We start from the raw sequence: 27,120 nt of genomic DNA, 5'->3' as shown, positions 1-27,120 counted from the left end.
TCTGTACTGTGGCGAGGCTGGTCATCTTCGTATTGCCTGTCCATCCAGACCACGTCTAACTGCATCTCGACCGGTGAGTCTCAATGTCGATGCATTAAACCCCAACTCATGTGTATCCGTGCCTGTTGTGATCACGGCCAATGGCCAGCAGATTACCACCATTGCTTTAGTGGACTCCGGAGCCGCTGGGAATTTTATATCTGCAGATTTTGCTCAACATAACATCTCATTAATTCGTTGTCCCTCTTCTCTCACAGTCGAGGCCATCGATGGACGACCACTAGGCTCAGGTCATGTTTCTCACATCACCGAGGAACTCCATCTACAAACTGGGGCACTCCACCGTGAGATCATACAATTTTACGTCTTCCACGCTCCACACACACCTGTGATTTTAGGCCTGCCCTGGCTTCGTAAACATGATCCCCAAATCTCCTGGAGAACCAATCAAATTTCTCTCTGGAGCGATTCATGCCACTCCAAATGCCTTGTCCAGGTCGCTCCATCACCTGTCCGGGTGATAACTTTACCGGTGGGGAGAACCAACTCGAACAATCTTCCTTCCGAATATCACGATCTATCAGAAGCCTTCAGCAAAATAAATGCCTCTAAACTCCCACCTCATCGTGTCAGTGACTGCGCCATTGACTTACTACCAGAGCACACACTTCCCAAGGGTCGTATATTTCCTCTCTCCCAACCTGAATCCGAGTCCATGAGGAAATATATTGAGGAGGAACTCACAAAGGGTTTAATTCGACCTTCCACGTCTCCGGTGTCTGCCGGTTTCTTCTTTGTCCAGAAGAAGGACGGAGGACTCCGACCCTGCATTGACTATCGTGCCCTGAATAACATTACTGTCAAGTTCCGCTATCCACTTCCCTTGGTACCAGCCGCCCTGGAGTTGCTCCGCTCCGCGAGGTACTACACCAAACTTGATTTACGCTGTGCGTATAACCTCATTCATATCAGGGAGGGGGACGAGTGGAAGACGGCCTTCTCCACCAGCACAGGGCACTACGAATACTTGGTCATGCCTTTCGGCCTGGCGAACAGTCCTTCCATCTTCCAGTCGTTCATAAACGACGTGTTCAGAGACATGCTTCAAAAATCAGTTATAGTATACATCGACGACATCTTGATTTACTCTGACACCCTGACTGACCATGTGCAGCATGTTCGAGTCGTTCTCCAGAGGCTCATCCAGCACCAGCTATACGCGAAACTGGAGAAGTGCGAGTTTCATCAGACTTCCACTACATTCTTGGGGTACGTCATCAGCCCAGAAGGAGTCGCCATGGACGAGGGCAAGGTCAGAGCAGTCCTAGAATGGCCACAACCTACCACCCTGAAAGAACTGCAGCGCTTCCTCGGATTTTCTAACTTTTATCGCCGCTTCATAAGAAACTTCAGTTCAGTGGCAAGCCCACTCACATCCCTGGTGAAGAAGGGAACTCATCGTCTTCCATGGAATGAGTTGGCCACCCAAGCCTTTAATCAGCTCAAGCAGCATTTCACCACAGCACCCATCCTGCACCATCCTGACCCTGAATTACCCTTCGTGGTAGAAGTGGATGCTTCCAACACCGGTTTGGGAGCTGTTCTTTCTCAACGTCAGGGGTCACCACCCAAACTATATCCCTGTGCGTTTTACTCCCGCAAACTAAATGCTGCTGAGAGGAATTACGATGTGGGAGATCGAGAACTTCTAGCCATGAAGGCCGCCTTCGAAGAGTGGCGGCATTGGTTAGAGGGTGCTAATCACTCCTTTACCGTTTTCACCGACCACAAGAACCTGGAATACCTACGCACCGCCAAGAGACTGAACCCTAGACAAGCTCGCTGGTCACTGTTCTTTACCCTATTCCACTTCACAGTCACCTATCGTCCAGGTTCCAAGAACACCAAGGCAGATGCTTTATCACGTCAATGTGACCACGAGCCCACAGCACAAGATTCCAAGACAATTCTGGCCCCAGACCTCATTGTCGCTCCCATTCAGTGGGACATTGAAACCGAGATTGAGCAAATCAACTCCCGATCAGAGATCCCGTCTGCCTGTCCACCCAACCGGGTTTATGTCCCCGATACGCTCCGGAACCAGGTCCTGGAGCACGTTCATGCTCTTCCCAGCTCTGGACATCCGGGTATAACTACCACCATTCAGCTGCTACAAAATCGCTACTGGTGGCCCTCTTTAGCTCCAGACACCACCGACTTTGTCCGACACTGCTCAAACCTGCTGATGGCCCCAACGAGAGGGAGAAGGAGAGATCCCAGGAACAGAGCCCCCAACCCATTCTAGTGGAGGGCGAGGAGGCTTATCGAGTCCAGGAACTCCTAGATTCCAGGCGTCGGGGCAGCACCTTACAGTACCTGGTCGATTGGGATGGATACGGACCAGAGGAGCGTTCATGGGTCAATGCCACAGACATTCTGGACCCCAGTCTAATCACTGACTTCCATCACGCCCATCCCAACAAACCTGCTCCCCGACCACGTGGGAGACCCCGACGTCGTCAGCCACCTCACGCCAGGAGTCGCTCGCAGGGAGGGGGCTCTGTCACAATCTCAGACTCTGTAACCTCACTCTCCAGCCATCAGAGGGCACCCTCGCCTGAATATTGACTCCCTCACCACACTACATTTCCCAATAGCCCCGGTTCTGATTCTAATCACCATGCCCAGCTGCATCTCATTTACTAGGCTTTTTAGCTGCACTGCACGCAGCTCTCAGTGCGAAGTCTTGTTTTGCTACTGTGAACATTTCTGAGCGTTTATTTCTGTGACTGCCTGATTGTTTTGTTGACCCTGCCCGTTTTGGATATCTCCCTGTCTGCTACCTGCCTATGTTACCTCTGCTTTGTTCTTTGACCTTGACTGTTTGCTGCCTGCCCTGATCTTCTGCCTGGTATTGTACTACGATTCAGCCCTGTCTTCACTGCTGTATCTGCTGGTTCTGACCTTTGCCTGTTTGACTATTCTGCTCAATAAATTAAGCTGCAAATGGATCTCTCTGATTCTGATGATTCTCAACACATAGCATGTAAATAGTCTGAGGCTAGCTGACATGGCTGGGGAAACAGAAACCAACAGGTCTAGGGGGGGTTCATACTGTATTGCCCCTGGCTGTAGTAATGAATTGTATAGGGCTAAGGCAGCTGGGGTTACGATACATTTTCACAGGCTACCTTTGACAAGGAAACCAGCCCTCAAGTCATGGCTAGCTGCCTTAAAACTGTCTAGCCCTCCGACAGCCCCTGGATTTCGAGTCTGTAGTGAGCATTTTTTTGTGATAGACTATTTAGTAGGCCTGTCGCGATAGTCAATAAATAAATTGATCGCACGACAAAATAAAATTAGCTCGATAATTTTTCCGGCCGCGATAATATCTATTTGCATGCTTGTTTGTTTTCCTCGTCTCTCTCTCTCTCTAGCAAAGAGACTGGATGACAACTCTCGGTTCCTTAGCGTAGGAAGAGTGAACTAGAGCTTATTCTGCCCGAGCGATATTTCCCGACACTATCCTTGACCTTGAGACGTGCACTCCCAACGCAATAGAGTGCTGCGCGGCACTAGATCTGATCATGGCCGAGACTCCGAGTGCGAGCGCGGGCGGTAATGCACTCACTCTGTGTGTGCGGGTTATAAATAAAACGATTCCCGGGACTCCCGCGAACTAGAAATATCTATGAATAAAACATAAAAACTAATAGATTTTTATTCATCTGTTGCAGAAAAGCAACAAGAACAACTAAAACAAAATAGAAACGATTTACAGGCCAGAGTTTCTATTCATAACATTCTATTCATAACAACATGTTGAGTGATGTAGCCAATCACAGTTATATGTGTTGCTTCTGATTGGCCATTGCGTTCAAGAAATCATTTAAGATAGACTCCCTTTTTGGTATTTATTCAAGTGCATTTGTGACTGTTCTCTGCAACAGATTGACTCCGGTGCAGTGTCCATGCTCCGGCAGCTCACACACCCACACCAGTCACTTCGCCCCAAACGATCCTGTGCTGTAGGCTATGTGGAGCCTGAAACTGATCCTCCATGTGGTGGTGGTAGTCAGAAACTACTGGACTGTCCCTCACAGGTTCAAATGCGTAACCCATGCCGTTAAAAGTGCTCATTTTCGTCTGTGTATTAGGACCTGCAGCTGTTGCCTATGCACCTTTGCGTGTCCTACCATGCCAGTGACGTCATCGAAACTGCCAGCGTAACAAGCGCAATTTATGTGTTGCTTAAAAAAGCTATATTGATATTTTTAATTAAAATTTTTAGTGTAATTTACTTTTAATTGTCATAAACAACACGTTATCAATGTCGATTTTTTTCAGTTCAGTTCATCTTTAAACGGATTGAAATGCTGTGGTGGGACATACAGCCCTAGATATGCACTTGTATAGATGCCTATTATTGTACTGAGTGATTTTAAGAACTTAAAACTGAATAAGCACCAACTGATGTGAGTAAAACAGTATTCAGGCACTTCACTTCCTGAAAATCGAATAAAATGGGGTAACAACCAAATTATGTAAGCCATTAAAAAAATTAAATTTAAACGTTGTTTAAAAAAAAACCGTGTAGTCCAGCAATTTTGTTTTCTTATAAATCAAACCCAAGCCAACTGAAACATAATCCATAAAATAAATAATATAAATCTTAGCACAGTTAGCAACTGAAGAATTTAGATCCTGCGCTTTGCCAACAGTATCTGAACATAGCAGCTCAAACTGACCATATCTCAATGCAAACACCACAAAAGCAAATTAAGTGGAAGGCCTGTACGTGAAAATAAACATTTTGGGAAATATTAATTTCCTTTGCTTATGTATCATGTATCATCAAGTGCAAAATGACATTTGTTTCCCTTATACATCCCGACAGATGTAAAAGAAAATGAACTAGTTTGGGTGAGAAAAGAAAGTGATTTGTGTGGTCAAGTCACCTTCATTTATATAGCGCTTTTAACAATATAGATTGTTTCAAAGCAGCTTTACAGTGATAATAGGAAATTAAAGTAACAGAGATTGTTTTGTCTTTACAGCGGCTCTAGAATAAAGTTATTGTCCAGCTAAAGTTAGTTTTTATTGATTCACTTCTATTGCAAAGATCATTAGTTATTAACTTAGGGGCCGCTAACACAACACCGTTCTAACAGAAAACCCTTAACGTGCTCCGGCCCGCTCAACAACAGTGCCTGGTGGCTCGAGAACGCAAACCTTGAAATAGGTTCCAAGGTGCAAGCCGTGAAATTTTTTTAAACAAAAAGTGTCTCTGCGCAAACTTCAAAAAAGCAAACCTGTGAAAATGCTGACTGCGTGCACGTGTATTACAGTACGTGTATTACAGTACAGTACAGTATGCGCGTTTGAATGTGCGCAGCACATTCAAATTCTGTATTATATATTTTTAAGGCCAGACAATTTAATTTGTTGAGGTCAATTTGTAAAGAAAGACTACACAGTCTTTCTTTACAAATTGACCTCAACAAATTAAATTGTCTGGCCTTAAAAATATATAATACAGAATTATTTATCGCTTCCGCGTAGCCGGAAATGTGAACTGGAATTATTTTGACAACGTTTTATCTGTACAGAGGTAAAGGGAAGGGAAGGAGGTCTTCACAGGGGAGAGACTAGTTGACACTTCAGGACTGCGTTGTCATAGTCTCCAGGCGCAGGTCCTTCAGCGAACAGTGAAAACTAATGCCATGCTTCCTTATGATATCTCCCAAGGGGTAGCATGTACAGAGTGAACAGCAACAGTCCTAGTACTGAGCCTTGTGGTACTCCAGTCCATACTGAACTTGTGATCGATAAGACATCTCTTCATTTACTGCTACAAACTGATAACGGTCAGATAAGTATGATTTAAACCATGCTAGTGCAACTCCACTAATGCCAACATAATTTTCGAGTCTATTTAAAAGAATGTTGTGGTCAATAGTATCAAATCCAGCACTAAGATCGAGTAACACTAATAGAGAGATACAACCACGATCGGATGATAAGAGCAAATCATTTGTGACTCTCAGCTGAGAGCTGTCTCAGTACTATGGTACGGTCTAAATCCTGACTGGAAATCCTCGCAGATACCATTTCTTTCTAAAAAGGAACATAGTTGTGAGGACTGCCTTTTCTATTATTTTTGACAGAAAAAGGTAGATTCGAGATTGGCCTGTAATTGACTAATTCTGTAGGATCATGTTGCAGTTTTTTAACAAGCGGTTGAATCATAGCCAGCTTAAAAATTTTTGGTACGTATCCTAATGACAAAGATGAGTTAATGATATTAAGAAGAGGATCTATGACCCCTGGAAGCATCTCTTTCAATAGCTTAGTTAGTATTGATTTTTAGTATTAAAATCAGCAAATTCTTTGATAAAGTCTGTATGGCCTGTATACAGTAGCCAGCACAAATCTCAAACGTGATTGATCATTTACACTAAATAGTGTTACTTTAAGCACCAAAAGAATTATATTTGAAACAAGACTTCTCAGTAATTCTGAAGATATTACTATAAATTACAGCAACATGGTGTACATGCTATTTGCTTGGCCTCTCCTCAATGTAATCTCAGTTCACTGACCATTATATAACCAGTCTAAACAAGTATCTCTTTATTTAAGCGCAGACAACTGCTCATCTCTAACCACAAGCACATCACAGAATCAGCTAATGTGTACATAAATGAGAATAACATACTGAGCAAAAGGCCATGTGTTCTCTGCTCCATCATACATTTATGAAGATCAGTTGAACAATTGATGCCACACTGCAAGTTAAGAGGCTACAAATGGACATTTTTAATGCCACTGTAATTTTTTGTTTATTTTAAAATCAAGTCTCCAGATATTCAAAAAGCTTGTAGAATATTATTAGCAATTTTCCAAGGTTTTATATTTGCCTGAACAGATTTGCTCCCTTTTTTACTTTTTATTCCTCCTATAAAGTGGGTCCATTCCTAACCAAAATTAGCTTCTCAGACCATTTTCAGAACAAGCCTCACCAAAGACACTTATTTTTGTTGTTGTTGTGTTACAAAGAAATGTGTTTGTGAATATGCAAAACAGAAAGTTTGTCATTATTTTGGAAAAGATTTAAATGACACTAAATATTTTTATTATTGCCACATCAAACTGATGATACCATGTAAATCAAGTAGTTGAGACTATTTGGCTGTAAAAAGAAACAACTAGCTGTCACTAGGTGGTGCTATAATATTCAAAATTCTGAATTGTATGCAGTGTACGGTTCCATACATTGATTTACTTTATAATTTGTTTTTAAAAGACTATGAAAATATATGGGAAGCTAGAATTTTTTACATTGGCATAACATATATATTTGTATCGTTCTTCATCAGGGTTACAGCGCAGAGAACACAGGAAGCAGTCTAAGTCACGTCAGCCCTCTCAGCTGCATGTTAACCAGGTGACAGTGTGTGTGTGTGTGTGTGTGGTAGTCAACATTTGAAGAGAATCAAAACCTTTCATCAAAGTTTTACATTATTTTTTTTTTTTTTGAACATCAGTCAGAAATTAAGTGTTAACAGTGACATGTTTTAGTTTTTTACCCCTTATCCCACCTTAATTTTGATCCACTTCAAATGTTGACTACTGTATATAAATGTGTGTGTGTGTGTGTTGTACATATTTTATTATACCTTACACCCCTAAGTGAAAATGTCTGTTCTGAGTGGAACCTGTCCTGTTAAAGCGCTGTATGGTCTTGGCCACCGTGCTGCAGCTCAGTTTCAGGGTGTTGGCAATCTTCTCATAGCCTAGGCCATCTTTATGTAGATCAACAATTATTTATTTTTCAGATCCTCAGAGAGTTCTTTGCCATGAGGTGCCATGTTGAACTTCCAGTGACTATTGCTATATTTTTAGACATGCACTTGCGAACTTCCCTAAGCACTTCCCCTCGGGGGAATCCCTGCCGCCATTTTGAAGTGCGTTCCACATCGTGAAGTGGAAGAGGGAAGTTTATATGGACAGACCCTCTCTCCCTCGATTTTGACAGAGGGGGCGAGTCTACTTCATATGTACACTTCAGGCAGCTCCATATACCACAATGCAACACGATTGTGACGTCACTGCAGATCTTGTCTAATCACCACCACCACAAACAACTCTATGATATATTAATTTATGATTTTTTTTTTTTTTTAAAACAACCCAAACACATCTATATACATTTGGATGCGGCATTAAACAAATTCTTAAAGGGAAACATTTTTTAAATAATAAATCAACTCTATAGCTGATTCCAAGTGATCAGGGGCTTAGGACGTTCCAATTCAGCCCATTGCAGTTTCCGCCAGTAGTGGGCACTCATGCAACGTTTGCAATGACGTACATCCGAGTGAACGAGACGGAGGGAAGTTAGCGAGTGAAGGGCATGACAATTTTGGACTGGAACGCAACACAGTATGAGAGAGTGTGAGAGCGATAACACCAAACTTAACACACCTGCTCCCCATTCACACCTGAGACCTTGTAACACTAATGAGTCACATGACACCGCACCGGGGAGGGAAAATGGCTAAATTGGGCCCAATCTGGACATTTTCACTTAGGGGTGTACTCACTTTTGTTGCCAGCGGTTTAGACATTAATAGCTGTGTGTTGAGTTATTTTGAGGGTACAGCAAATGTACACTGTTATACAAGCTGTACACTCCCTACTTTACATTGTAGCAAAGTGTAATTTCTTCAGTGTTGTCCCATGAGAAGATATAATAAAATGTGAGGGGTGTACTCACTTTTGTGAGATACAGTATTTTGTGAGATACAGTATATATATATATATACACACTGCTCAAAAAAATAAAGGGAACACTAAAATAACACATCCTAGATCTGAATGAATGAAATAATCGTATTAAATACTTTTTTCTTTACATAGTTGAATGTGCTGACAACAAAATTACACAAAAATTATCAATGGAAATCAAATTTATCAACCCATGGAGGTCTGGATTTGGAGTCACACTCAAAATTAAAGTGGAAAACCACACTACAGGCTGATCCAACTTTGATGTAATGTCCTTAAAACAAGTCAAAATGATGTTCAGTAGTGTGTGTGGCCTCCACGTGCCTGTATGATCTATCTACAACGCCTGGGCATGCTCCTGATGAGGTGGTGGATGATCTCCTGAGGGATCTCCTCCCAGACACGGACTATAGCATCCACCAACTCCTGGACAGTCTGTGGTCTGTGGTTGGTGGATGGAGCGAGACATGATGTCCCAGATGTGCTCAATTGGGATTCAGGTCTGGGGAACGGGCAGGCCAGTCCATAGCATCAATGCCTTCCTCTTGCAGGAACTGCTGACACACACTCCAGCCACATGAGGTCTAGCATTGTCTTGCATTAGGAGGAACCCAGGGCCAACCGCACCAGCATATGGTCTCACAAGGGGTCTGAGGATCTCATCTCGGTACCTAATGGCAGTCAGGCTCCCTCTGGCGAGCACATGGAGGGCTGTGCGGCCCCCCAAAGAAATGCCACCCCACACCATTACTGACCCACTGCCAAACCGGTCATGCTGGAGGATGTTGCAGGCAGCAGAACGTTCTCCACGGCGTCTCCAGACTCTGTCACATCTGTCACATGTGTGAAGCTGCTTTCATCTGTGAAGAGCACAGGGCGCCAGTGCCGAATTTGCCAATCTTGGTGTTCTCTGGCTAAAGCCAAACGTCCTGCACGGGGTTGGGCTGTAAGCACAACCCCCACCTGTGGATGTCGGGCCCTCATACCACCCTCATGGAGTCTGTTTCTGACCATTTGAGCAGACACATGCACATTTGTGGCCTGCTGGAGGTCATTTTGCAGGGCTCTGGCAGTGCTCCTCCTGCTCCTCCTTGCACAAAGGCAGAGGTAGCGGTCCTGCTGCTGGGTTGTTGCCCTCCTACGGCCTCCTCCACATCTGCTGATGTACTGCCCTGTATCCTGGTAGCGCCTCCATGCTCTGGACACTACGCTGACAGACACAGCAAACCTTCTTGCCACAGCTCGCATTGATGTGCCATCCTGGATGAGCCACTTGTGTGGGTTGTAGACTCCGTCTCATGCTACCACTAGAGTGAAAGCACCGCCAGCATTCAAAAGTGACCAAAACATCAGCCAGGAAGCATAGGAACTGAGAAGTGGTCTGTGGTCACCACCTGCAGAACCACTCCTTCATTGGGGGTGTCTTGCTAATTGCCTATAATTTCCACCTGTTGTCTATTCCATTTGCACAACAGCATGTGAAATTGATTGTCAATCAGTGTTGCTTCCTAAGTGGACAGTTTGATTTCACAGAAGTGTGATTGACTTGGTTACATTGTGTTGTTTAAGGGGGCTTTCACACTGCCAGTTTAGTTTGGAACGGGGCACGGTTCGCATGAAAAATCGCTAATGTGAACGCTGTCATGGGACCCGGGTGCGCACTGGGGTACCGAACCCGAGACTACCTGGAGGAGGTGGTCTGAGTTCGGTTGCTCCCCAACCGTGCCGCCCTTCGCATGAATGTGAAAGCAACACGGACTCGGGTGCGCACTTGTTCAGGAAGTAAAGTGACCTGCGCATGCGTTTTAGCTTATGATGTATTCAGTTAAATAAAACACTTGTAAGGGATGATAGTGTTGATGATTTACCTTGGATACGAGCGAGTGTGAGCCTGCAGTGTATTCGTGCATTGCGCGTGAAATCAGGGCAACAAATTTGGAAATCCACTGTCTCCTCAAAAGAGTCCGTTTGCAAGCAGCAGAAGCCCACCTTATGTGACACACGCACAGTAAACCTGTATTGTTCACTCAACTGCGCTTAATAGCAGCGAATTAATAATAAACACAATATTGACCCGCGTTCTGTTTTCTATCATGCGCCATGCACGTTTGCGATGACATAATATGCACGCAAACACACCAGAGTTCGATAGAATCAAGTTGAGTGTGAAACCAGACCAACGCTGCGGGGGGCGCCGGGAACAAACGCGCTCGGGCTCGGACCGCAGCAAACGAGCCCAGTGAAAAGCCCCCTCAGTGTTCCCTTTATTTTTTTGACCAGTGTATATATATATATATATATATATATATATATATATACCAACTGTAAACAAGAAGCAGTTAAATAAGAAATAAAGTCTGATCATTTTCATAGGATTGAATGTTTTGCATTGTTGCTGCTTGTGAAATATGTACATGTTTGTATGGGTGTCCCATGCTGCTGAAAGTGAGAAACAAACAAATGAGAATTAGTTATAGAAACAAACATTTTTTTTTACTGTCAACAACATTTACTGCAACATAAACATTTTACTGTCAACATATGATTGCCTTCTTATCAGAAATATTGAAAGCCAAAAATCATTTGCTTATGTATCAAGCCCATTGTTACATGAATACACTCCAAGTATCAAGTATTTGGTGATTTGGTTACAGCATAATTGCCTCATTACCACATAACGTTATCCTGTTGTATTCCAACCTGACTGACCACATTTGTTGTCACTGCCATTTAAAGGCAATAATAAAATCTCTCCTATTTTTAAGCTATGTGAATAGCTTATTTGGTCCACCTTTGTGGTCAGATTCTGTTATGCAGATTCCCAAATAGTCAGATTCTTAAAAGGAAAACTTTTCACGCAATTGGTGTAGATCAGTACAACATGACTAAAACAAGTTAATTTGAACAAATTATATTTCGTTGAACAGTCTCAAATTTAAATTACTGTGTCCTACTCACTAGTAGCATATGTTAGCATTATAAAAAATAATTCCATTCATTATTTCATATAACGTATACGATAAGTAATTAAAAGAGACTGTTCTCAGTACTGACATTAGAAAATATTGCTCATTGAGTGAAGCAGCACACACGGTTAACATCTTAAGGCTGCCAATAGCTTTTTTACAAGCACACTCTTCAACACAATGATCAAAACCTCAAAAACATAACAGAAACTCTACTAAAGCTCCAAAAAACAAAACGTCTCGGTTGCGTATGTAACCTTGGTTCCCTGAGTAGGGAGCGAGACACTGCAATACCGATATGGGAACACCTTCGGTGTGACGAATGTCAGAAACCCTTATACCATCCCGCCAATTTGATTGGCCAGTACCGCTTAGCACCTCCCCAAGAATACGTCACGTATGCTTCATATCAGTGTGCTGTGCGCTATTTCATCAGATTTCCATTACGAAGGAAGCACTAATCGAAAAGTATGGGAAGGCCGCAACACAAATATCCTCCAAAGAAGTGCCTCTAAAAAGAGCCTGAGAAGAAGCCATTCCTCTGGTGGAATGAGCATGCACACCTAGAGGCTAAGCCAAACCACACGCCTCATAAGCCGCTGAGATAGCCTCGATCACCCAATGAGACATTCTCTGTTTGGTGACAGCAGCTCCTTTGTTTTTACCACCAAAACACGCAAACAATTTCTCCGATCTACGCCACTGGGCTGAGCGGTCGACATAGATCTTCAACGCCCTCACCGGCTAGAGGCCGTGCATCACTCCCAGACTCAGAGTCAGGAGGGGAAAAAGCCTCCAAGACCACTTGCTGGAAACGAAAAAAGGTTGACACAACCTTAGGAACATACCCTGGCCTAGGTCGCAGCAAGACTTTAACCAGCCCCCGGGACAATGAACTGGGTCCAGGTCGTGTGGGCTGCACCAAGAGGTGAACAGCCTCCATTTTAAAGCATACAGGCGCCTCGTGTAAGGAGGGCCGACTAACAGACTGACCAGGTCTGAAAACCATATCTGAGTGGACCAGAATGGGGCCACCAGCAACAGATGTCCGATTTGGCCGTTCGTACTCTGAAGAGAGCCGCTTAGAGTAATCAAATCGGTGGAAAGGCATAAAGCCTGGCTCTGGGCCACTCCTGAACCAGAGCATCCAGTCCCAGAGGCGACGGAGGAGACAGGGAGAACCAGAGCAGGCCAGAGTTTGAGCAGGCTCGCTGTCCCATTCTAGCACCAGCTTGTCTACAGCAAGAGTAACCACCTCTAACAACCCGTTGTATGACGTAGAAGTGTGTTTCGCTCAGAGGGAGAGAGCTACACAAATCGCCTATATGCTCCTCAGAATCAGAGGCCGCTGTAGACAGCACGTCATCGTCAAAAGGAAAATGACAGTGTCCGCACCGCACTCGTCTGCAAACAAGCGGCTCGGGGAAAGAGAGAGAAAGGGAGAATATTCCATCTGCTCACTCTCCATGTGCTCCGGCTCGTAATCGTCAGCCCAAACATCCATCTCTTCCGGCAACCGCAGAAACGGAGAGGTGGGGCTTAGACGAGAGGCCTTCTTTCCTCATAAAACAGGCGAGCCTAGAGCGCAAAACTTTTAGACGCAGGCTATCACAGTGTCGACAGATGATTAAGCATGATTAAGGCCCAAACATTGCATGCACCTGTCGTGAGTCTCTCCTCCTGCGATGAACCTGTCGCACGGTATGAAACATACGTGACATATTCTTGGGGCGGTGCTAAGCGCTACTGGCCAATCAAATTGGCGTAATGGTTTACAGGCTTCAGACATTCGTCACACTGAAGGTGTTCCCAAAGCGATGGTATCGCAGTGTCTAATTAATGAATTAACCATTTCAGTCGTATCCGACTCTTGGTGATTCTATGGGCCATCTCTTGCCATACACGAGAGACAGTCCATGAATTTTCTTGGCGATGATTTTTCCAGGGTAAGTCACCAGGTCTTTCCTCAACCCTCCCATTACATGGTTTGGGACAATTAAGCGTTTCCAATTCACCTATATTGCAAGTTTTTTTTGGGGGATTGTGAGGGAAACTCATGCTGATGCAGGGAGAACATGCAAAATCCACACAGAGAGGACTCCTGGCTTAGTCGGGGCTCGAACCGGGGAACTTGACAACGCTACCCACTGAGCCACCATGCCAATGAATTTAATTTGTGACAAAATGCTCAAAAATGCTTCAGCCTAATTTCACAAAGCAATTTGAACAAGAAGTTTTTTTTCTTTGCAAACATACCTTGACCAATAGTTTTTTTGTAGTTTTTTCATTATTATTGTGATCAATAATATTTTTTGCATTTACCAAGGGTTCTTTTCATTCAGGAACAATAATCCAAAAGGTGATGACACTGATCCTCACGAGAGAAGTCAAAGAAAAAGAGATATGAGAGAGAGGTAAGAGATATGATTCTGCATAACAAATAAAAGTTAAGATTCAGGGATGTTAAGTATTTGAGTGATTGTACTTTATTAATTAACTCTTTCCACGCCAGCGTTTAAAAAAAAAAAAGTTTCCAGCCACTGCCAGCATTTTTCATCATTTTCACAAAATGTTCATGGCCCCCAGAATATTTTGTTGTATGAATATCTGAACATACAATATATCAAAAGAAATAACAGGGCCTCTGCTTTAAAAAAATTAAATTAAATTAAACAAAAACAAAAATGTAGCTTAATGCATTCTTTTTTATCAACACTTGAATGTGGATAAGTTTCATAAAAAAGCAAAATTTTGAGCAAAAAGCAGAGAAAATCACATTTTTGTCAGAGACTACATCCAGATCGGATTCAGAACGATGATCACAACATAGATGGAGTAGATTGAGTCTATCAACACCCCCTAAGGTTGCACAGCCCTATACCTCATCCTGGGTCAACATTTCATGCAAAGGTTCAAACACACAGGCAAACAATCCAAATAAACAACAGGGCAGAAAGCACAGGCAAAAGGGGTAATCCAGATTAATGGGCAGATAATTAAAAAAAAAAACAAGACACTGGAAACCAGGATATCGCTCAAAATTGCAGTGTAACAAATTCAAGACTTTGCGATAACTGGGTGAAAATACAGGTCTTAAATAGCAACATGACATCATGACTTTGCATAAACATACACGCCACTTTCAAGTCAAGTAGCGTGTTATCTATACGCATTTTGAGCTATCCGCGTGTATGTCCACGCCGAAATGAACCGTCATCTTTTGCGTGTATGTCTACGCCGTTAAATGTCCGAGTGATTCCGCGTGTATGTACACGCCGTTAAATGTCCGAGCGAAACGAAGCAAAATGTAGATCTACATCTGGGGAGCGATATTTTTTTTCCTAGGATGGTAGAGGAAGACTCATAAATGGTATTAACCCCAGTGACGGGTAGGTTTAGGGACGGTGTTGGGGTAACGTTAGGTCATATATTTATATATACAGTAGTATAACGTTAAGTCAACGGCGTTGATAAACACGCTGAAAAGCGATTATGCGTGTTGATAGCACGCCAAAAATAGAAATACGAATTGGCGTGTCATACATACGCCATTTCATGAGATCAGTCTGTAAATAGGCAGAGTTTAACAAGATAATGGGGCACAGCTGACCTAATCGCAACATAATGAGTCTAGGCATTGAGTTATGGTAAATTAAGTTCATGATCTGATAGCAATGACTAGGGAGGAGTGTCCGCTGGTGGATATCATGGGCACTCCAGCTGGTGGAAGGTCCTGGATTTGGTCCAAGAGTGAGTTCCTTGGCGAAGGCGGACTAGGGTGAATGCTGGATCCATTTGAAGTCTTCTCATTCATCAATTTGTAAAATAGGACAGAAAATATGTTTACATTAATAAACTTTAATAAAAGCCTAACAAGCAAGATAGACAGAGAGTTTAAAAATAAATCTAAACCCTGTATTGTTTGTTTTACCATGGTCTACCTGAATACTCAAATTTGATTGGCTGTTAAATTCCCAATCAGTGACTAGACACATGTTTTACACTTATAACAATATAAATTCATGTTTTCAATATACGTGAGGAGTACACATATACAGAATATATCTAATTTATAAAAACACAAAAACAATATAAAGATAAACCTTGATGAAAAAGTAAAAGTTGTGCTAGGGATAGCAATTTACATTAAAAGCTAGTGGTGTCAGATTAAAACCCATAAGCTTACTTGCACTGGACATGCTGGTTCTGGCAATGTCACCATGGCTGCAGCCATGTCCTTATCTCAAATATGACAAACCTGCAAACCAGCAACTACCTGCTAATGCTCTCACATTCGCGTAAAGTAGCCTTGTTGACAGAAATGGGCAGTATTTTAATTACATGTATTTGAAATACGTATTTAATTACTTTTGGGTATTTTGTAATTTGTATTTTCCTTAACAAAAATAAATTAAATGTAATTTGTAATTAAATTCCTTATTAAAATATATAATTTTGTCTCGCATATATTAACTTTCATCACTACATCATACTATTGACCCTGTTAACATTTTCGGGTTTCTCAAAAGTGGAAGGTGTCATAGTTAGGTAAAATTCTATAGCAGTGAATGAGACACTACATGAAATATATTTTGTGTGTTCCCACTTGCTCAAATAGCAAAATAAAAACACCACAACAGCGTTTTCACAACTTTCAAAAAGAATTTAAAAAAGAGAGAGATGGATAATGCAGTCGGAAGAGAAAAAGATTGCAACTTTGTCACAGCCACTGTATTAGAAACACCCTCACAGCAGCAGCAACTAGTTTTTTGTAATATAATACAAATATAGTGTTATAGGCGTAATTATCTTTTTTATGACAGTATATGGCAACATGTACGTTAAAAGCGCATCATCTGCACTAAACGGCCGGTATTCTATACTCTTATGTGTATCTAACTTCACAGTTATTCTTGCACTTCAAAAGACTGTAAATTTTTTCTGTATTTTTGTATTTTCAAATTACAAATAACTTTTTACTACAGTATTTTGTATTTTATTTAAATACATTTGATGAGTAAGTATTTGTAATTTGTAATTAAATACTTTTTGATGTATTTGTGCCCATCTCTGCTTGTTGACAAGTTTGGGTGAGTAAGATCAACACTCAAAAGATATAGTACCTTCAATGACCTTCGATGACGATATCACTTCTTTTGTAGCAGAAATAAACTGCTTAGTTCCCTTTCTAAAGGGAACTCACGCTGCGACCCGCTATGAGGAACGCCTCCGGCATGAACGTTTAAAACGTGAACTTGACATTGGCAGGCGGCAGCCTATGACGTCACCACTGGTATAAAAGTGCACCTGTGCAATACGTCATCCTCTTTCTTGTCTTCAGGATACCTTTGTTTGAATATGTGTCTAACGAAGGCGACTATGCTAAACCCTTTAATAAGTGTGTACATCCATGTCAGATTCCCGAACAAACGAGTTTTTTGAAAGTTATGTCCCACACCACAGCGAGATTAGATCTGCCGCGGAAGTGCAAGAAGTGCAAGGTTGCTCATAGTCTCTCGTATGAACGCTTTTTATCGGGACATAACCACCCAGCACTCACAAGCCTTCCCTTTCTCCCAGATCTTCCCACTGAGGTGGGGAGATCTTGGGGAAAGTTATATTCTGGAATATTTTTATGCTTCTATCCCTCCGATCAAAGAGATTCTTGAAGGCATTGAAGGCTCCGTCTTTGCCTACCAAACCGCTGTGCTGTGTGCCTTAATGGCAGAGCATATGGCTATGGCTGTGCTGCAGGCCTACCAGGCTGTCCTGCTTTAGGACCTGGGCTTTACTAATTAGTAGGATCTCAGTGAGCCTCCAGGGCCGTATCCAGATCAGATGGTGGACCTGCGCATAGACATGACCACAACGCATGATGTAGTCAGCCGGATTCGGGACGTATCCAGATCAGATGGAGGACCTGCGCCTAGACAAGACCACAACGCATAGAAACTGAAACTGTCAATTAGAGACTCCCCTGTGAAGGCCTCATCTACACGACAGCCATCGGCACTGATCCTCAACAAACCCGTCTCCATACCGGCGTGATGACTCCGATCTTTAACCAGATGGAACTGGATAAACATTCTGAATGTTCTGATCCAATCTGACTTCTGACCTGTAATGCAGCCTGAATCAAAATCATACACTGTTCATTCGTTGGCAAGAGAACAACTGGCCCCCGACTGAGCCTGGTTTCTCCCAAGGTTTTTTTTCTCCATTCTGTCACCTGATGGAGGTTTGGTTCCTTGCCACTGTCGCCTTTGGCTTTTGACTTGCTTAGTTGGGGACATTTAATATTCAACAATTTTATTGATCTGCCTGCATTGACACCATTATATGAGAACTGAACGGAGTTGGACGATGACATCACGGTTTTCACCAAAGTGACTATATATATATATAAATTAACTTAACAACTTTTTTTACGACAAAAATGAACCATCACTGAACTTACTTAAGCTGGACTATGACGCTATTTTCTTCTAGAAACAAACTTTGTTGCATTATTTTCCGGTTATCACTGTAAAGTCTGTGGCGCCTAGCTAGGACTCAGGACGCTGTTCAAAATCCTGCTGTGCCATAGAGCGCCATTTACATAGTTTTATACTAAATTTACATTATATTTGTCTCAAATCGTCGTTAATGTACATAATGACTTCACCCTGTACTGCAAGATACATTTAGTTTTACATTCATTTACAGAAATCAGCTGATGTTATCGGATTCTCAGGTGAGATTCTCAATTATTCAGTTAATGTAAAGTGTTCAGACTGCAGACTTAGCAACGATTGTATTTAATTGTACAGTACAATCATAACATAGTACAGACATTATCTTAATTTCATAATGTCAATGTTGTAAAAAAAAATAACAATATTGCTGGCCATAAACTGCGTGTCCGGTGTGTGATACCTTAAGTTAAATTTACTCATACTTTACACCACTGGTGATAAATGATGGAGAAACTATGTAGCCGATCCTAACAATACCTCATGTCTTAGTTTGTTTATTGTGTTGCAGAGCCTTGCCCTCAGCTGACCTCTCATTTGCCTCTATTCCTTTAACTGGAGATAAACAGACTGATGCCGAGATACAGGCTTTCATCAGAGCCAGACACAACCTGCTCAACAGCACAGGTATTATTCATTTATTCATACACACACACACACACACACACACACAGACCTAAGGAAACATTTTAAATATTAAAGAGAAAGAAACGGTATAAAGAGACAAGACATTCTGACAAATACAATAAATACACGATTGTGATAGCCTATATGATTTGTCTGATTTCTTGAAGCGGTCGTATTTACCACGTTAACTATGGTAATGGTTAGCGAATAGCCTTAGCATTCTGCCTTATACGGTGATCAGAATCAACATCGGATCACAAACAGAAGTTATTTCAAACACTCGCTGCGGTCTGAAAGTGGGTTTTGAGCTAAAAGGATTTTAATAGTATTTAATGCTGATGATAGCTGGTATATCATCAGTATATCATCCAGCGCTGCCATCTCCTGACTCAGGTAAACTCCTCCTCTGTTAACAACCACTCCTCAAGCCCGAGCTGGACCAAGGTATGGATCAAGGTATTCGGCAGGCCAAAAAACCCTGGCCGTTGGCCCAAAGGAAGTCCTGACGAGGCCCGATCAAGCCCCGGAAGTGACAGTGGAAACGCGACTGGCCCTGGCACGCACTAGCACGCCCGCTTTGGCTCTGACAGTGGAAACGTGGCTATTGGCATAGTGAACAGCAGGCAAACCAGATGGCAACACCTTTCCACACCTTGTGTGGAAAAGTTTCACTTGCATTGGATCAGGTTTCTGTGGACAACACAAACAGATGCAAACAATTATGCTCAAACTAGTTTCTTCCCACTGTAAGGCAACCCAGCACAACCAGTGGAAGACATCGCTGCTCTGACTCATGAAGGTTCTTCACCATATTAGTCCAGAAACAAAACAGTTTATCTTTCCATAAGATATTGTGTAACTGCTATAATAACATCCAACTCAATCACTTTTTGCACTGGCAGCACAGGTTTTTGATCGGCGAGCTGAATCCGTTGGAGTTAGCCCGAAAGCTGGTTGGCTTGTGCTGCCAGAGCATTCATGGTGAGGCGGATGTTGAAGAGTTCCTTTTCCCTCTTCGTGATGGCTGAGCTTGTTTCCTTGAAGCTATATTACAGAGCACAGAGGTGATTTCAGATTTACTGGAAGGAAGGACCCAAAAGCAGACAGATGCTATAACTTAAACTCAAGGCAAAAGACATGGCTTAATCAAAGAAGGGCAGATGCGAAGTGTTAGTCAGACCGGTGAGGGTCGAGCTAGAGAAACAGTCCATTCAACGACCAAATCTAGATAGGAAAAGACAGACGAGTCAGACGAGACAGTCGAGAAAGTTATTATCAGGAGACAATCAACATAGATGAGGCAGATCAGGACTAAGGTTAGAGATGAGTGGAGATCAGACCCAGGTAGACAGTCCAGTACTGGCACGAACAGTGCCAGAGGTTAATCCGAGAACCAGAACCAAGACAAGTGTTAGGCAAATTCCTTGCCAATGTTAAGTCCGCCGAGCAGACATCGTACACCCGATCGCTTAAAAAAGGTGAATTTGACACCTCATTCATGGTTGTAGGACAAACAGTGTGGGACAAGGTAGAAAATTATTAAATTTGTATGGGAAAAGAAGACGAAGAGGAACTAGACGTAAATTTTCTGAAGAAAATGTGAGTGGTCCTTGCTATGGCAAACTTTAGCATTAGGCAGTTGCTACGGTGATGTATGTGATTGCAAGAGAGCCAAATTCTGTACGATGCTGTGGTGCTGAAATATGGCTTGTTACTATATGATTGCTAGGGTGCTCTAAATGGTTGCTAGTATGTAGATACACAGTTCACACAGTAATACTTTTAAACTGGATGCCCGCCCTAATTATAAGAGCTTAACCCCCTGTTACATCCACCAGTTGGAGTGCCCTTGATCTTCACCTGAGGGCACTCCTCCCCACTCCTTTGCTCTCCCGTTATGAACTACATTCCCCATAATGCATTGCCCGGACTCATTGGGATTTGATTTCTCCCACCTCTGGTTCATTAGCTTGTTTGTATTTGCCACTGCCACTGTAATTCTGTGCACTTATATTTTGGTTCCTATGGTTTTGACCTCCTGCCTGTTCCTGGATTGCCTTGCTTGCCTGTTTGCCTGTTTACCTGTTTCTTGGACTCTGCCTTATATTTGGAATGTTTGACTATTGTGTATATCTGACCCTTTGCCTGTTATTATGGATTACGATTCTGGATTGCGTTTAATAAGCGGCTGTACTTGGATCCTCTAACTCAGCAGTGTTTTGTAACACCCCCATGTGCTTTCACAAATTTCGTGCCAAGGTTCATGGGAGTTAATAGGATTTTTCAGCTGATTTTTCAACCGCAGAGCAACTGATTTGTAAACATGATTAATCTTTACTATACAACTATATTACAATATTTGAGTGATGCAGATTATTAACCCTCTGGGGTCGGCGGTCACGCCGACGTGACCAGTTCGCTTTTTTTCTTATCAGTGCAAAAGAGACTCAAAATACTCTGTTGATTTTGATCTTACATATAAGTATTATACATCATTCGATCCTGTTAAGTGTCTATTTTTTTTGTGTATACTCACAATAAAAACAAAGTGTTGTGCTTTAATAAAGAAAACTAAACATGATGCGCATTCTGCCATCTCTCTCAATGTCCTTTCTGAAACGTGTCCGAAAATTAACTGTAACTCAGCGAATACTCAGTCACACAGGCATACAGGCACACAGGCATAAAGCTTGAATTCTCTTCTTTTAAATGAAGTAATTTATATTAAAAAAACAAATATTCTCAGTTTATGTAATCTGTAAAAGAAAGATGTCAGTCGTTCTCATTTCAGCTCGTTATAGCTCATTAAGTCCTAATGTGACCACGCCCACGGAGAGTGCACGCTATTCAAACGCAAATAATCTGAGGCAAGATGACTCAATAAAACACATCAAGTTTAATCAGACTCATGTACTTTACGACGCTGTGAGGAATAATACTATCGTAATAATAATCCTGGAAAATTTACCTCAGAAGTGCCGGTTTAGTTTCATTTCGAGGAGCAACGGATCCAGCTGAGGTGGAATAAAATGTCTTTATCCTTAAGTGCTTTGTTCTAATCGCGAAATGCAATAGTGTATGTAAACCGCAAAAAGACTGTTTAAATATGAATCGCATGTCTATGTGTGAATGAATGAACTGCACAGATGCGTGCTGTTGTTTACTAGAGAACAGCTTGCATCTGTGCCTTATAAGCAACGCATTAAACTGCAAATTAACATTTATACCCTTGTGAAAAAAAGTGCACTTTAGTGTACTTTTATAAAGTGTACTTATTACACAAATAATATACTTTAAAGGTATACACTTAAGTGTGAATTAAATGCAATGTTTTTCGGCACACTGAATGCACATTAAGTGTAATTAATTTCAAATGTATCATATATTAAGTTGAAATAAAATGTAATAAGTTGCCATTAAGAGTGATTTTTTGGAACAACTTAAGTGGGACTTTAACACAACTTTATATCTACTTTCATAATTGTTCTAGTGTATTTAAAATATAGTTAAAGTGCACTACACAATATAATGACACGCAATTAATGTGATTTAAAATATACTTTAATGTCAGTTAAAAATACACTTAAGTGTGAATTAAATGCAATTTTTGGGCCAAATGAATGCACATTAAGTGTAATTAATTTCAAATGTATCATATATTAAGTTGCCATTGAGAGTGATTTTTTGGAACAACTTAAGTGGGACTTTAACACAACTTTATATCTACTTTTATAATTGCTTCTAGTGTATTTAAAATATAGTTAAAGTGCACTACACAATATAATGACGCAATTAATGTGAACTAAAATATACTTTAATGTCAGTCAACAATACACTTAAGTGGGAATTAAATGCAATGTTTTCGGTGCACTGAATGCACATTAAGTGTAATTAATAAATTTTTTGGAACAACTTAAGTGGGACTTTAATACAACTTTATATTTACTTTCATAATTGCTTGTGTTTTTATAATATAGTTAAAGTGCACTGTTCAATCTACTGACAAGCAATTAATGTGAACTAAAATATACTTTAATGTTAATTAACAGTACACTTAATTCTTAATTAAATGTAATGTTTTAAACACAAATACATATTTGCAAAAGAAATTCAAATATATCAATTTAAATTTACATTAAATGCAATCATTTGAACTTAAGAGTGATTTTAATGCATTTTTCTACAGTATGTACTTTAACTGCTCCTATTGTATGTGAAATATGGTTATTATGTACTTCTAAAAATACTGGGGGAAAACACTAGTTAATTAAATATGTATTCATTTCAGTTGAATGCATTGCAAACAATCAAAAACCACAATGCTTACACTGACAATAAAACAGTTTGGTAGTCAAAAAATTATGAATGTAATTTTTTGTTTTGCAAAAGTACATTTAATGAATGAATAATGAATAAAGTTGTATATGTCCAAACAAACATAAATAAATTAGAAAACAAAACAAATGATGAGGAAAATCTTAGTTTAATATTGTAAAATTAGAATCAAACAAGTATCAATATTGCATAATTAAATCCCTTAGAAAAAAATAAACTCAAAAAAGTTAACTTACAGTATTAATATGGTCATTTAATTCTTATCTAGACACTACTTTCCTGATTTTTTGTTTTTTGTTTTTTGCATAACTCTCATTGCACTTCTGTCAAAGTACAGCCCTGACTTGAGAAGGAGTGGTCCCTTCAAAACGAGCAATCACAGCATCTGTGAAAACAAAAATAAAAACATTTTATTGAATATGATAATCACTGTAATCTGATTTAGATGCAATTGGTTTATCTAGGACATACATTTACAATTTAAAATATCACTAAAATAGGCTATTTATTTAGGATTTAGTGTCACAATTATGTCAGTAAAGCTGCTCAACTCATCTGTCAGTCACTATATATATATATATATATATATATATATATATATATATACAGTCACACAATAAATAACAATTCAGTCATATAAAAAATATCATATTAAAGCATTTGACAAACCTTTCCTTTCCTCTGAGTTTCCATCTCCAGTCAATCCTTTGAAAGGGTCACACAATAAATGTCACAAGTTGCTGATCAAGTCGAAGTAACGTTAGTTTCAATAAAATAAAGTGCAAATTACAACTCAACAGAAATCGAAGAACGGACGTCTTTTTCTTTTACATTTATAGTTTAATCAAAACGTATGTGAATATTTTAGTAATATTTACCTTAATGCGTCAGGATGCAAATGCACAAAAATTTTCGTCGACTGTCCTTACTAAGTTAGTTGTTATGGTGACTCTCAACTTGACCAATTATGTGACATTGGCTCATGAGCCTTCACGTCATTGGTTGGTTTGTATTCAAAATTTGACCGGGAAATTTGGGCCAGTGTTGCTTTATGATTCAGAAATGATTTTTTTTTTACAGATATACAACACATTGTGTTGTTAGACTCTGTGAGTTCACAAAACGTGACTCATTCACCTAACTAAAAGTCAATCATTTTTATAGTCTAGTTTAATTTAAATTAAAAGTATTTAACTGAATTTAAATGTAAATTAATTTTGTTTAGATTTGTTAAACTTTGCTCGCAAAATTAATGCAATTAAATATGTGTTTAATTGACTTAGAACAACATAATGATATTAAAAGTATTCTGTACACAGATGTAAAGTACAATACATTAATATTACATTAAGAACTCATAAATGACATTTTATTGTCAAATACTAAGTAGAAAACTGACACTTTTAATTGAGTTCATAGAGCAGGAGCTGGTGATAAAAATGTCAACAAGTTGTACTGGAGTATACTGTATAAGCAAATGTATTGCAGTTTAGAGGGAAAATACATTTCAAATGCATTAATGCACACAGTATATTATAGACTAAACGCATTTAAAATACAGTAACAAAATAATTTTGGACAACACACTTGAGTTGAAATTAAAATCAATTATTTTCCATGTTTTCCATTAAAATTATTATTTTATTTAGTATATTAGTCAATACATAAACATAACTGTACTTATTTAAAACACTATAAAATACTAATTATTTAAAATGCATGTTTAAGTAAAACTTAAGTAAACATTTTTAAAAAGTGCATTTAAGTGTGTTTAGAAATATTGTCATGAAAGTGTACTTTCTTTAAGTAACATTTCATTAGACATTAACAATGTGCATTTTTAAAAAGTGCATTTAAGTGTGTTTAGAAATATTGTCATGAAAGTGTACTTGCTTTAAGTAAAACTTAATTAGACATTATAACAAAGTGCATTTGTAAAAAGTGCACTTAAGAGTGTTTATAAATATTATGATGAAAGTGTACTTTCTTTAAGTAAAACTTAATTAGACATTACAAAGTGCATTTTTAAAAAGTGTACTTAAGTGTGTTAAGAAATATTGTGATGAAAGTGTACTTACTTTGAGTTAAACTTAATTAGACATTATTACAAAGTGCATTTGTAAAGTGCACTTAAGTGTGTTTATAAATATTATGATGAAAGTGTACTTTCTTTAAGTTAAGCTTAATAAGACATTATTACAAAGTGCATTTTTAAAAGTGCACTTAAGTGTGTTTATAAATATTGTGATGAAAGTGTACTTACTTTAAGTTAAACTTAATTAGATATTATTACAAAATGCATTTGTAAAAAGTGCACTTAAGTGTGTTAATAAATATTTTCATTAAAGTGTATTCCCTTTAAGTACACCTTAAGTTGTCTTTAATTTTAATAATATTATATTATCTGCAAGTGCACTTTTCAAAAAGTATACTTTTATTATTTTAAGCACACAAAAAGTACGCTTTCAATACAATTAAGAACACTTCTTTTTCACAAGGGTATGCTAATATATCATAAAAACGATATGTTACAGATAGGGCTGTCAAACGATTAATCACGATTAATCACATCCAAAATAAAAGTTTGTGTTTACATAATATATGTGTGTGTACTGTGTATAATTATTTTGTATATAAATGCACACATGTATATATTCAAGAAAAATGTTATTTATATATAAAATGTTTATATTTATATAAAATATACATTATATATAGGCTATATCAGTCTATATACAGTATATACATGCAAATATTTCTTAAATACACATGCATGTGTGGGTATTTATGTATTAAAAATAATTATACACAGTACACACACATATATTATGTAAACACAAACTTTTATTTTGGAAATCTTCTTCTGAAATAAAAAAATCACTGTCCACACCTTGCAAAAAAAATAACAGCTGTGCAGTGTCTGTGGAATCAGTGCTGTTTTCGCACGCAATTGAGTAAAAATCCAACGCGGGTGCTTTGCCTGACACTTGTTCCTTAAGGTTTGCCGACAAAGTCTTCAACTCGTCGTCGGACTGTGTCTCTGGAAATCTTGCATCTTCTCTGTGCAAATTATAGTGGCAACTTTCGTCAGGCACAAATTCGCCTTCAGTGAAGGGTTTCCCGTTCTGCACTATTAGGTGAGCTACCTCGTAACTAGCCAATGTAGAATTCTCTTGTGATTTACTAGCACAATTTAATTTTTTTTGTTGTTGAGCTGATAATGCAGCTGCCAAATTACCCATCAGTAAGCCCCTCCCCTTGAACGCAGATGAGCCAATGGCAGTTGAGTATTAGTTGCACGGGCACCGTAACTCGGACATCTTTAGGTTTCAGCGCCATAGAGAAATATTGGAAGAGCCGAAGCTCTCATCGGTTTGATGGTATTTATGCTACAAAAATGGTAAAACGATGTGCCTGGGGTACTTTTTACACTGATTTCCGGTATCCTGAGAAGATGGGCATGTAATTTATTTCATTCCATTTCCTAAACCCAAACAAGACAGAACAAAATGTCTGCTTTTGATGTGGGCGCAGTAACCTGGTTCCCTGAGGATTCAACCCGAATTCCAATGAAGGCAAAAACGTTCATTTTCTGTTTGTCATACTCTCATTAAGTTACAATAAAGTTAGTGAGTCCATGCTAACGTACAAACCTAAATAGCCAACTGTTCTCATGTACAGTGTAGGTCAAAAACACATAAACGAAGGTCTACATTTCAGTGCCTCTCCATATTAAACTAGTTAAATGTAAATAAATTTAATCTTACCCTGTGGTACATGAACAGTGTTGATCCTGGATGTTGTAATCCGTGATCGTGGCGACCAATAACATGAGGCTTCTCCCGCTTGCATTGTGATCTGTAAACCCTCGCTTCCAAATTAATCTTGTT

General features: G+C 39.9%; 1 protein-coding gene across 1 annotated transcript in view; it reads left to right on the top strand.

Annotated features, from left to right (window-relative positions):
• Positions 1–27,120, top strand: part of LOC130088936 (kinesin-like protein KIF6) — a 186,635-nt gene that overhangs the window by 144,016 nt on the left and 15,499 nt on the right. The window contains exons 20-22 of the mRNA XM_056255951.1: positions 7,380–7,447; positions 14,099–14,170; positions 18,780–18,895. Coding sequence (XP_056111926.1) covers positions 7,380–7,447; positions 14,099–14,170; positions 18,780–18,895 — 256 coding nt within the window. The remainder of the gene's footprint in view (positions 1–7,379; positions 7,448–14,098; positions 14,171–18,779; positions 18,896–27,120) is intronic.

Source organism: Rhinichthys klamathensis, unplaced genomic scaffold, assembly GCF_029890125.1.
Source record: "Rhinichthys klamathensis goyatoka isolate OS25496 unplaced genomic scaffold, OSU_Roscu_1.1 h1tg000123l_1, whole genome shotgun sequence".
Lineage (NCBI taxonomy): Eukaryota > Metazoa > Chordata > Actinopteri > Cypriniformes > Leuciscidae > Rhinichthys > Rhinichthys klamathensis.
This window is presented reverse-complemented; position numbering and strand designations above follow the sequence as displayed.